The sequence below is a fragment of the Nannospalax galili genome, unplaced genomic scaffold (assembly GCF_000622305.1).
Source record: "Nannospalax galili isolate Female #2095 unplaced genomic scaffold, S.galili_v1.0 scaffold135, whole genome shotgun sequence".
Taxonomy (NCBI): Eukaryota; Metazoa; Chordata; class Mammalia; order Rodentia; family Spalacidae; genus Nannospalax; species Nannospalax galili.
This window is the reverse complement of record NW_008338998.1, coordinates 6,172,675-6,186,420: the sequence shown is the minus strand read 5'-3', so window position 1 is coordinate 6,186,420 and position 13,746 is coordinate 6,172,675. Positions and strand designations below refer to the sequence as shown.

Genomic DNA, 13,746 nt, shown 5'->3' with positions numbered 1-13,746 from the left:
ATAGGTGTTTGACAGGAAAGAGTAACAAAGGGGGCAGCAGAGAGGATGAAGATGGGGTGAGGGAGTTCTAGGAATGGACAGAGAGAAGATAAAGGAGCCAGTGAGCACACTTCTAGAAATGGAACATGGGAAGACTGACAAAAATATTAGAAGTCTTGATGAGAAAGGTAGGCTAGTAGAAAGTGTAGCCAGTAAGAATGGCCCCTGGAGTTTAACCAGAGGGAACCATATTAGTCCAACAACCTACTGACAAATCATACCTACAGCTAGCTCCAGGAACATAATATATGTCTAGTCAAGGTTTATCAGAGAATGTTTGGTTTTTGCCCAAGCTTTATCTACACAGCATATGGTAATTAAAAGTACCAGATTGGTGGAACTAACCTTCTTGGATGTTTAACAGCCATACTTAGAGGCCTATACTTATCTGGTCAGAGGAACTTAAAAATACAGTTTTTGTTCCTTGCCCTCTGCCCTAGCTCCTGCTTCCAGGCTCCTGCCCTGAGTTCCTACTTTGGGCTTCCAGATGAACTGTGACCTGGGAGATGTAAGCCTAATAAACCCTTTCCTCCCCAAGTTGGTATTGGTCAGAGTATTTTGTCACAGCAATGGACACAAACTAGGACAGAAATTGGACCTCACTTCACAGCCAAAGAAGTGCAACAGTGGGCCCATGGATATGGAATCCACTGTTCTTACCATGTTCCCCACCATCCCAAAGTGGCTGGCTTGATCGAGTGATAGAATGGTCTTTTAAAGACACAGTTACAGTGCCAATTAGATGGCAATAGCCTGGAGGACTGGGGCAGGGTCCTCCAGAAGGCAGTATATGCTTTAAAATCAGCATCCAATATATGGTACTGTTTCTCCTATAGCCAGAATTCACGGGTCCAGAAATCAGCGGGTGAAAGTGTAAATGATTCTACTCACTATCACCCTAGTGACCCACTAGGAAAATTTTTACTTCCTGTACCCGTGACTTTGCACTCTGCTGGCTTAGAAGTTTTGGTTCCAGAGGAGGCAGTGCTTCTGCCAGGAGACACAACAAATGGGCTTCTGATGCCCTTAAGTCAGCAGGTTAAGAAAGGAATGACAGTATTAGGAGGGGTGATTGACCCAGACCACCAGGGGGAAACTGGACTGGTTCTCCACAATGGCTGTTATATCTGGAAGGCAGGAGATTCCTTAGGGCAACTTTTGGTGTTACCACGTCTTGTGATGAAGGTCAATGGGAAACTGCAACAACCCAATCCAGACAGGACAACAAATGGCACAGACCCTTCAGGGATGAAAGTATGGGTCACTCCTCCAGGGAAAGAGCCAAGACCTGCAGAGGTGCTTGCTGATGGTGGAGGAAATACAGAATGGGTAGCAGAGGAAGGTAGTTATAAATATCAACTTAGGCCATGACCAGTTGCAGAGACATGGATTGTAATTGACATGCGTGTTTTTGTCCTATTTGGTTAAAAAAAGGCTTGTGCATATATACACATATGTTAAGCAGATACTTGTGTTCTTTTTTTGAATGTGTAACTGAGATAAGTGTTAAGTGGTTAAGTGTTGTGAATCTATATGATCATATTATGTTATGAGATACTAAAGGACTAAGCATTCCTTGAAGACCTTATAACTTACTAAAGATATATAATGTATTGGTCATTGTATGATGGGATAGTCATATCATGTTAGGTGAAATTATGACCTCACCATTGTTTTCATTTGAAAATTTGGGTGTCGACTAGATCTGGGATTAACTGAAATGAGAGAGACCTTTTTGAATGGATCATCTGAAGATGGGAGACACACCCTAAATGTGGGCATTACCTTCTGATGGCAGCCCATATAAAAGGCCATGGCAGAGGAGAATGCTTGCTTTTTGCCACTTGCCTTCTCTCTTGCTGGTGAGTTTGTCTTGCTGCTGTAGAATGAAGACTAGCTGATCTTTTAGAATTCATCAGACCTTCAGCACCAGATTGGGACTACTGAGACATCCAGCCTCATGGACTGAATGACTATGGATTCTCAGCCTCTCCAGTGTGGTGCAGCCACACTGGATAGCTCACACTCTATCCTGTGAGCTAATCTGATACATACACATACATACACACACATATACATTCTCTCTCTTTCTCTCTCTCTCTATTGGTAGTTTCTTTAGAGAACCCTGACTAATACACCCTCCAAGGTTGACTAAGTTCCAAGGTACTATGGAGCATCTCTCAAAATGTCCTGTAACTGTGTTGAGTCACCTGTCCTTTTGATCAAGGGGGCTGTGGAGACACCACCAGATGTACTTGAACCAGTGTCCAGTCTACAAAGAGGAGGGTCAACTCAGAGGAAACCTTATTTCCTCCATGCTTCCAAGTGAAGCCAGCCACAGTCGAGCAGGACCTTTGACTTATCTTTACATAGATGGAACTGGTAAAAAAAAGTAGCCAGGGGCTCCTCCCAAGCCCATGTGACCCCAGAGGAACAGATCCTCAAATGACCTTAAGAGTAAAAATAAACTAGTTAATCTGGGCCAACTGTATGGTCTTAAACACCCAAAAGGAAAGAAAGTATAACCAAAGATTAAAGTGATCAGTATAATTATTTTAAGAGTCCATGTGTATAGCTAAGGGCTACATAACAAGAAACAATGCCAGACAGGAGATACCTTCCTTTGAGTTATTGGCCAGGGTAGCCCAAGAGACTTCAAGACCGTAACCCAGCACAGAAATGGGAAAATGAACAGCAGACCCCAATCTTTTCTAAAGGAATACTGGCAACTGATTGCTGCTAGATGAGGAAGAACTGATCTTCCTAAAACAAGGAACTCTAGATAGGCTGACTAGATTCAACGGATGGACTAGCACTGGGTAACGGCTGGGGGCAGTGATAACACAGTGGACAGTAAGAGGACTGACAGAGTATATGGGCTCCAGTTGCAGGGGGGCTATGGGAGGCTGCCATTTGGGATGTGGGTATAAAGATGAATAAGATTGTTTGGGATGTTCTGTAGGAAATACACACACACAAAAACCAACTAAAAAAAAAAAAAAAAAAGAACGGCCCCTGGAGTTTAAAATAGTGGAATTCTGGGAGTAAATTCCAAGCTGTGGCCATAGGAGTGAGTTGTTTAAAAGGTGTGAAGGAGCTAGAGAGATGGCTCAGTGGTTAAGAACACTGACTGTTCTTGCAGAAGACCAGGGATCGAATCCCAGCACCCACATGGCAGCTAACAGCTGTCCATAACTCCAGTTCCAGGGGATCCGACAGCCTCTTCTGACCTCTGCAAGCATTGCACAACATGGGTGCACTTACCTACATGCAGGCAATACACACATACACATAAAAAAAAATAATAAGCATTTAAAAAAAAGGTAGCATGGCGTGTTGGCACATGCCTTTAATCCCAGCACTCAGGAGGCAGAAGCAGGCGGATCTCTGTGAGTTCAAGGCCAGCCTGGACAGCTGGGGCTACAGGGAGACTCTGTCTCAAAAAGATGGAGAAAAAAAAAAAAAAGGTGTGATGGAAAGGGTGGAGAAAAATTAACACTTGAAATATTTAGGATGAAGGGAAGACTCACAATGGGAGGAGCAGAACACAAGAGGAGGAGCAGAACACAGGCACAAAAACAGCAGTTTCACTAACAGTTATTTTATTCTTCAGGCTTTTCTCTTCTGGAGATCCTGCTGGCTATCTAACCAATCAGAGCCCCACTTCTGTTCATTACCCACACTCTTTGGCCAAGTACTCTAAGAGAAGGCAAGCTCAGACAGCTCCAGAGAACAGGTTCCAGCCCATTGCAGTGTATCTCAGGTTAGTAAGAGTCACTTCCATTTAGTTTTCAAAACTTTAAAAGTCATCTTCCACTTCTAGTATCTTCCTCATTCCCACACATGAGCAAACAGATAAGACTCATGTTTGAGCAGACCTTATTTTCTCTTTCAGGAAGATAATTTTGGTGTAACATTTAATAAGAGTATCAGAGCCGTGTGTTATGGCCTACATCTTTGATCCCAGCACTCAGAAGGCAGAAGCAGGCAGATATTTGTGAGATCAAGGTTAGCCTGGTCAATACAGGGAAGGAAGATAATTTAGTATTTGCCTATGCCAAATTCCATCAAGTTTAGGCCAATGAAGACAGCACAGTGTCACGTGGGTGATCTCAACCAGCAGGAATTTTTGGAATACACTTCAAGCATCCTGTAACCTGTGGTGAGTCACACCTATTCACACGTGGTGTTATACCTTCCCTCCAATCCCAGACAGTTTTCCTTCCAAGTACTTCATAACAGTTTACAAACCACGTCTTTTTCTGGGGCTCTTTTACAAGTGCACTGCAGATCTTTTCCAATGTAAAGCACCACTTTTATTATTCTGTATTTCTTAACTATGCAACATTTGTAAAAATGTACAACTTATCCTTAAAAAGCCAAATGTTTATCTTTTAAAAGAATGTGCCTGAACTGAACCCAGGTCCTTTGCAAGAGCAGCCAGTGCTCTTAACTGCTGATCCACTTCTCTAGCCCATTAATGGCAACACTGGGGTGGTGGTGCACACCTTTAATCCCAGCACTCAGGAGGTAGAGGCATATAGAAATGAGATTGAGGCCTGCCTGATCTACATAGTGAGTCCAGGCCAGCTGGGGCTACAGGGAGACCCCATCTCAAAAAGACCTGCTATTGGGGCTATAGGAATGGATCAGCAGTTAAGAGCACAGGCTGCTCTTGTAGAGAACCTGGGTTCAGTTCCCAGCACCCACACAGCAGCTAACAACAGTCTCTAGCTCCAGTTCCAGGGGATCCAAAGCCCTTTTTTGGGCCCCTGCAGGTACTGCACAACATGGGTACACTTACATAATACAGGCAAAACATTCATACACACGAAATAAAAATAAATTAAAAAATTTTTTGAAGTGCCATTAAGTTTCTGAGCGTTATGCCAATTAACCCCATTTGATCCATAAAACCATAATTTTATTGCATAATTTTGCACAGTACAATGACTGTTAGAAATGTGTATGTTATGTAACAGCAGAACTGAGGTTGAGGTCTTAAGCACTACTCTAGAGAATTTAATCTAAAAGGACACCTGTATCTGAATATCCCAAGAGCTCTTCTCACTTGGGGAAGATAAAGCAATTTAGGAGATGGTTTTATTTGGTGCAGCTATTTAACAAAAAGCTTGCAACCTGGTGTAGTAAGAAACTGGACCAGTTATCCAGCCAGACTTTTTTTTTTTTTAGAAGCTCAGCAGAAGCCAAATCCTTATTTTAAATTCTGTCTGTGGTTGTATTTTTCCTACCAGTTGCATATACAAAACAGCTGCTTTGCCGAGTGATTATGTGCCTCATTCCTCATGATAACCAGAGTGAGAAGAATATGTAAAATGTACTGCTAATGGTAATGCTGGTAAGAGGAAAAAGAAATATCAAAAATAAGTGTGATTATTAGATCTGCCTAGTAACGTTAAGGTTTCATGTTTATAACTATTAAATTTTTTTATTACTAAAACTATTCAGGGAAAGTAACTGCCATTGCAAACATGAAAGTTACAATTCCCTTTCACCCATCGATTTTATAGTATGCTTTTAAACAGTGGAGTGATTCCTTGGTAAGGCACCTACTGCTTTATAAAAGAGATACTCAGTGTTCATGTTAAACTTTTAAATTCCTCCTTTGAAATTGTTTTTAGTATTGACCAATAACTCACACACAAAATATTTTCCCTGTGTTAAGTAAGACTTTTTCTTTCTTTTTTGACACAGGGTCTCAATATATTTGGTCTTGGCTGGCCTAGAACTCACAGAGACCCACCTGCCTCTGTCTCCTGAGTGCTGGGATAAAGGCATGTGCCATCACGACCAGCTTTAAGTCAGTCTTTTCAATGCTGTAACAAAATATTTCACATAAACAACTTAGAGCAGTAGAATTTATTTTGCTCAACATTTTAGAGTTTCAATCCACTGTGACAGGGAAGGAGTTGTAGGGTAGCTCATATGATAGAAGCCAAGAAACAGAGAGAAAGTCTGTGCTTGTGGACTCCTTTTCACTCCCAGTCAATCCTCTATAAAAATAACTTCACAGACATACCTAGAAATGTATGTTACTAATCTCCTAGTTCCTTCTAACTTCTATGAAGCTGACAATCAAGATTAACTACAATTGCTTTATAATGAGTTACATTTAAAATTATTTATTTATTTTTTAAAATTTTATGTGTATGAGTGTTTTGCCTGCATCTGTATAAGTGCACCTGTGTCGTCAATGCTCACAGAGATCAGAAGAAGATGTCAGATCCCCTGGAACTGGAATTAGTATGATTGTCTGCTGACATGTGGGTGCTGAGAACTGAACCCAGGTCCTCTACAAGAGCAGCCAGTACTCTTAACCACTGAGTATCTCCAGCCCCATGAGTCACATTTTTTTTTTTTTTTTTTTTGGTTTTTGACACAGGGTCTGCCTGTAGCTCCAGCTGTCCTGGAATTCACTATGAAGACCAGGCCAGCCTTGAACTCACAGAGATCTGCTGCCTCTGCCTCCCAAGTGCTGGGATTAAAGGTGTGTGCCACCACGCCCGGCATGGGTCACAATTTTTAGAAGTAAAAAACTTTCAACTCTAGAGGGTCTAAATGTGATTAAGATGAGTTGTATGAAATGCACAAAAATTCAATTTAGAATATATTTTAAAAAAGATAACACAGGATGGAAATGGTGCTATACGCCTATAGTCCAGCACTTGGGAGGCAGAGGCAGATGCAGGCAAATCTCAGTGAGTTCAAGGCCAGCCTGGTCAACACAGTGAGTTCCAGGCCAGCTGGGGCTACAGGGAGACCCTCCTGTTTCAAAAAGAATCTCCCCAAAGATAAGACATACAATATACACAATATTAAATTTTCTAATCAAAGTTCAATCAATCCTCTACTTAAGTCAGTGGAATAATTGACTTAATCTTGCTAATTATTACAAGGATTGGCTTAAAAAATAAAATTATAGGGGTGGAGATGGAGAGATGGCTCAGTGATTAAGAGCACTGACTGCTCTTGCAGAGGACCCGGGTTCGATTCCCAGCACCCACATTGTGGACCATCTGTAACTCCAGTTCCAAGGGATCCGACGCCCTCTTGTCACCTCTGTGGGCACTGCATGAGATGGTGCACCTACCTACATGCAAGCAATACACCCATAACACATTAAAAAAATAAAAAATAAAAATAAATGTCTCATCAAGTTTTATTTTAGAGCATTTATGTTCTGTTAAATATTACACAAGGCTTAAATGTACCAGACATTTTATAAATCTTTGCCAAATAAATGAATAAAAGCTTTAAAAAAATTAAAAAACAGAAGTCCTCTGTCCTCTGTTGATTCTCAATATGGGGGCAGTGTCTAACAAGTAGACCTTGTTACTGTGGAAAGCTCTGAGCTAACATCATGAAAAGGCAAGATGAGAGAGGCTACAAGGTGAATCCTAGAGTAAGAACCTTAGTCAAAACACTTAATATTTCAAATTTAGATTTCTTTCATTTGTAAAAAAGAAACCCAAACTAGCTATGTGACAAACTAATCTGGAACATATAAAACATTCCTAAGAATATCCTCTTATCAAGCAACCCAAAGAACTACAAACTCATCAGTTATCACCAAGCATCTTGGTCACAAGAATTGTTTTTTACAAGGTAGCAAAAGCCATTAATATATATCTACTTTTAATTACTCTGGCTTGGTTCCTTAGCATATTAGTGCCCAAAGTTATATAATTATAATCTAAGTACCATGTGCTAATCCTATTGAGTAAAACTGGCTCCATCACTTGTATGTAGCCAGGCAAAGGTTTTATAATTTGCAATCGTTCACCTTTTCTCACACACTGCTAACTGTATAAAGTCTAATTTTTTTTTTTTTTTTTTTTGGTCTTTTTTGAGACAGGGTCTCCTGTAGCCCCAGCTGGCCTGGAATTCACTATGTAGACCAGGCTGGCCTTGAACTCACAGAGATCCACCTGCCTCTGCCTCCCGAGTGTTGGGATTAAAGGCGTGCGCCACCATGCCTGGCTATAAAGTCTAAATTTTAAGACACCAAGGAATAGCTATATACTTTTGTTTAAAAAAATTCAACTTTGAGACTGCCAGAGAGTGCTTGTTCTGGCCTCTCTCTGGCATAGGGGCTGAGAACTCAGGACTGCCTGAGAGTGCCCGGATCCTGCCTCTGTGTGGCGGTAAAAGTTACACAATTTGAGTCTTTTAGATAGAACCACTGAAGGGGTACCCCAATTGCCTCACCCTGCATCCCTGTTCAGCATGGAAGAAGCCAGAGAGGTCTGTGTCCTGATTCCCTATCTGAGAGTTGGGTAACCTCTTCAGGGGATGGTGTGATAAGAATAGGAGGTAGAATTGGCTACGCAGTTAGGATCAAAAGACCCCAAAGAAAAGTAGCCAGTTTCTTGGCTAAAAGTCAAAATGTCCTTGGGTCTCTTGGCAACATACTCTGTTCCAAAGGCCAAAAATGTCCAAAGTATTTGGGAGCTCTCATCTAATCCTTAAACGACTTTAGGGTTACCTCTTCAGAAGGGGGAATGTTAGAGTAACAAAAAGCCACATTAAGAAAAAGAGAAAAAAGAAGAAGAAAGAATACATGAAGTTGTCAGGAAAAAGTGACAGGGAGATATGGGAGGAGTTGGAGAGGAGGGAGTGGGCATGGATTTGATCAAAACACTGTATATGCCTGTATGACATTCTCAATAAATTATTTAAAAAAAAATTCAACTTATAGCTTAACTGTTTAGTCTAAATAGCTTCTAGACCTTGACTGAGTTCCACTTCAGAAACTATGAATATAGAGCTATTTATCACTCTTTTTGTGAGTGTGTGTGTATGTGTGCATGCATGTTGGGGTCAGAGGACAACTTTGAGTCCACTCCTCAGATGTCATTTTTTTTGAGATAGGTCTCTTATTGGCCTGGAATTCACCAAGTATAATAGGCTGGATGACTAGTAAGCCTCAGGGATCCTCTCCAATGCTGGTATTACAAGTGTGCAGCACCATGGCTGGATTTTTCTGTGAGTTCTAGGGATTGAACGGGGGCCCTCTGTAAGCACTTTATCAACTGAGCCATCTCCCTATCCCAAGAAAAATCATTCTTAACCATACATTTGCACAAAAACCTGGCCTTTCTTTAATTTATAAATATGGGGACATTAGTGAACTAAATTCTTTCAGGGAGATTATTTGTAAGTACTTCTTCCAGCTATTAAGTTTCAGCTGATAGATCAACTGCTGTTTCTTATTTAATTCCCAGAAATTCCTAAGAGTCAAAATAATGTGACAACTGTTTTTGTGAACTAGTTTAGATATCACAGACACTGACTACCCACAGTCAGTAGGATGCCTCTCAGTGAATATTAAATTGTTAATGGGATTTTCAACATTTTTTCAACTAGAATGTTTTCTTTAGGAATGTTAACACTAAGGTTATAATGCAACTTAATGGAAAAAACAAAACAAAACATGTGCTATGTAAACCCATCAACTTCATATTAGTTTTCTAGAGTCAAATAATATATAAAAGACAGTTCTTTGGTAGCAGGTCTAAGACTGAGGAAGAGGTGGGGCTACCACACTAGTAGGACTAAAGCTACTCAATTTACCAGTACATTCTTTAATTTTATAAACTTCTATTATTCAGTAAAAGAAAACTTTTTGCCTAATACGCAAATCTCAAAGGGGGAGGGGAGCGCAGTGGCAGAAATGAAGTTCAACAAACACAACAAAACAGCGCTATTCTGTTGTGTTATGCTGCCAGGCTTTTTGTGCTCTACTTGAAAGTAATGTGACTTGTCTGTGAAGAGTGCAGCTTCAGCAGTTCCAAATGAATCTCAAGCCTGTGCTCCATATTTTCTCTTTTGTGACTTTAATGTATTCAAGCAACACTGAACTGACAATTTAAATAACTACACTTTTAAACAAACGAAGCATTGATGTTAATGTATGAAAATGGTCCAAACCCCTGGGAGTCTTGGTTCCCACCATTGTTTATTCTGACAACAGGATATAATTGCTTACTTACTTGGCAGCAAATTTAACCATCTGCTTGCTTGCGTGGTCTCCCACTGCCACAAGAGCCTGGACATTAAACTGCTGCTGTCGCAGGACTAGGAAGCACTGCTTCCCTGGAAAACGCAAAAAGAGAAAAGTGCATTAAGGACAGACTACTTAAGGTTTTATAAAGAAGGAAAATGCTTCTCTATTTTAGAATTAGGTCAAAATTTATATATTCATCTGATATGTACATATGCATGTATCTATCTGGTTTCCATAGCCAAAGTACCAAACACCTGTACTCAACTGACAAGCTTTAATCCAAGTTCCTATGCTGAGTAATCAAAAGTATGTATTTAACAGGTTTCTTTTGAAAACATAGATAAATCATTCATAACAAATAGAAATATATAAATCTCAAAAGATAATTTTGTAACACTGAACAAACTAAGTAACCTCAGATGACTTTCAACATTCAGTCAATAGCTATGATATTCCACCGACAAAGGCACTGAGCTAGTTCTACCATGGAAGCTTCAATCACAATCACAGAAGTGCTAATAAAGTACTTACTAGTAAGAACACAAGCACTCTTTGGGGGTGGTTCAACTACTGCGTTCTTCCCACCGAAGTGCATTCTAAAGACCACTTAGATTGATAGACTAGGTCCTTTCACATTCCCTTTTCCCAGTCCCTTGTCCTTTCCAACAGTCCCACATTTTAAAACTCTAAGTAATTTACTTTTCTCTATAAAATATCATTCTTTTAAAACCTTACAACCATTTTTATTTTACATGTTCTGGGCCTCTTGATTCCTCCTTTCATAAAGAGCTGTCATTATTTTTAACCTGAAAAATATTACTTACAATAGATTTCAGTCATTATGCATCATCCTTCTTGCTCCGGAGATCTTTTTAAGTCTCTGATTAAATTCTAGAAAACTCGGGCTGGAGGAATAGCGCAGCCGTTAAAGGCTAAGGCTAACAACCAAAACATTAAATTCTAGAAAACTATTTCCTTATAAAAACGAGTTAAATTTTTCTAAGACCACTTTATCAGACTGTCTTGAAAAACATCACAAAATTGACTTTTTAAAATGAGAATTCTTTTACATTAAGAGTTAGCCTAGCCTCCCCATGCCCCCCCCCAAAAAAGCAAAAATGGAAGACTTAGAGCTTTCACTTTCAGCACACAGTATTTTAAAATGCAAATCAAAAAGCAACAATAAATTTAAAAAAATAGGTTGCAAAACAAAGTGTCAACATATATATTTCATTGACTCTGCATGGTAACAGATTTTAATTACTAAAAAGACACTACTTTTCACCTTTGGTTCAGAGTAGGTTTCAAAATGAAGTTTAAAACTAAACAAATTCAAAGGGATTTGAAGACAATGGATAATAAAAATCATCACAGAAATTTACAGATGGATGAAAATGACATTATCCTAGGTACTACTACAGAAACCATGGCAGGATCCTCTCCTATTTAGAACACAATATAGTAAAAAATGGAAGGTGATGTGAGACCACAGTGCAAGATGGGCAATAAAGCATTTTGGCTGTTTTAACTCAGACAGAAGCAGTCCACACTTCCCTGCATTATATAAAGTCATCCAGTGATAAAGTAGAGAGAACTCTGAGGGAATTACAAAAGATCAGCACTAGGGGGTAACACTTAGCTTAATGATTTGGTAGAGAGTAAAGACTCTGGAATAGAAGACCTGGGATCATGTCCTATTACTTTCTACAAAGTGGTCCTATGGGAAAATTATTAAATCACTTTAGAACTCTGTTCTCATCTATAAAATGGAAATAACAGCATATTACTTACAGGCTTTGTTTGTACTTTAGTTCTCCATGTATGCAAGTGCCCCCATGCATACAATGCCCCCAGAGGCCAGAACAGGGCATTGTTGGATTCCCTGGAACTCGAGTTAAAGGTGGTTGTTAGCTGCAACGTTGGTGCCGAGAATTGAACCTGTGTTCTCTAGAAGAGCAGCCAGTGCTCTTAACTGCTGAGCCATCTCTCCAGCTACCAGAGGCAACCAATGTTTAAATATATATATTTTTAAATTATATATTTATTGTGTGTGTACATATATGTATGTATGAGTATGTGTGTGCCACAGCACATATGTGGAGTTCAGAAGACAACTTACAAGAGGTTGTTCTCTCCGTCTACCATGTGAGTTCCAGAAACTGAACTCTGACTTTGGGCTTGAAGGCAAGCATCGTTACCTGCAGAGCCATCTTCCTGGTCCTGCTAATTTAAGGACTGAATATCATTCATACTTTGTAGGTGGAAAACTATGTACAAAACTTATATTGCTTTCTGGACAGTGCCAGCATTTAGATTTTTAAAAAATAAATTTCTTATTGAAAGCCAAATGACACAAAACCCTTGTATTGGATGCTAAGAACATGAAGATAATTATTTAGTGGACAGTTACATGAAAAAGGTGATCAAGCTATATATATAATTCCAATGACTGCATAGGGGGCTGGAAAGATGGCTCAGCAGTTAAGAGTACTGGCTGTTCTTGCAGAGAAACAGTGTTTAATTCCCAGCCCCCACATGACAGCAAACACTCCAGTTCCAAGGGATCTGACATCCTCCTCTGGCCTCCATGGGCACTGCACTTACACACATGTAGGCAAACACTCATACACATTTAAAACAACAACAACAACAAAACACCAAAATGTGGCCAGTAATAGTTGATGAAATTATAAAAAAAATTCATATTTTTTGGCTCTTTCCTACTCGCAGGCCTCTCTGTAAAGATCCATCCTGTCCTCCGTGCCTTGATTCCCCCAGCCTCATTCACCCTCCCATCTCCAAGGACCGGCCTCTCCTCCAAGTTTGGGTCTTGCCCCATTCCTTGTCTTGGGGCCCCAGACACCTGGGGAACCAATACTGCTTCTTGATCCTTTTCATCCAGGCCATCAGAGTACCTTCTCTGGGCCCCAGGAGCACTGCTTCTGGGCCTGGTCGCACCCTCACCTCCCTCTGATTCCCTGGGCCTGAAAGACCTGCCACAAGCCTCTCTCCTACACGAAGGCCTCTCTCCGGGGTAAGTCCACTGAGCCTTCCGCGCTTTGACTACTCCAGCCTCATTCACCCTCCCATCTACCCCAAAAGAGTCTCTCCTAATTTGGGTCCTGTCCCATTCCTTGTCTTGGGGCCCCAAACACCTGGGGAACCATGACTGCTTCCTGATTCTTTTCATCCAGACCAATGTAGTGCCTTCTCTGGGCCCCAGGAGCGCTGCTTCTGGGCCGGGCCTGGCCCTGCCCTCACCTCCCTGTGCTTCTCTGGGCCTGCACCACCCACCAGCCTCTTTCTGGGACAAGGGGCTGACTTTTCCTCTTTCCTGATCCTTTGCATTCAGACCAACCCAGCTCCTCAGTGCAGTCCCCAGGAGTCCTTGGGGCCTCTTCCCACCCCATCTGCCTTTGCATCTCTGGGTGGCAAGGCCACCAGCTGCCCTAGACCAGCATCTTTCCTGGGCCAGGCTCCCAGGCCAGTTCAACCCCCAAATTCCTGAGGCCAAAACTGTTCCTGGAGGGATCCAGACCTTAGGAGAAAGCCTGAAAACATCTGACCCTCACCTGAATTGGGCCTCTGTAGGAACTCCTGAAGACAAAAGCAATCTGGCCACTCAGATATAAAATCAAAAGAAAGAACCAGAAGCTTAGATGACCCAGCTTTTCATACCC

General features: G+C 41.0%; 1 protein-coding gene across 2 annotated transcripts in view; it reads right to left on the bottom strand.

Moving 5' to 3' along the window:
* The window catches only part of Dars (aspartyl-tRNA synthetase), a 75,120-nt gene that overhangs the window by 46,410 nt on the left and 14,964 nt on the right, over nucleotides 1-13,746 (bottom strand). For both annotated transcript variants that reach the window (XM_008833657.3, XM_029563814.1), the window contains exon 4: nucleotides 10,053-10,155. In XM_008833657.3, the coding sequence (XP_008831879.1) occupies nucleotides 10,053-10,155 (103 nt within the window). The remainder of the gene's footprint in view (nucleotides 1-10,052; nucleotides 10,156-13,746) is intronic.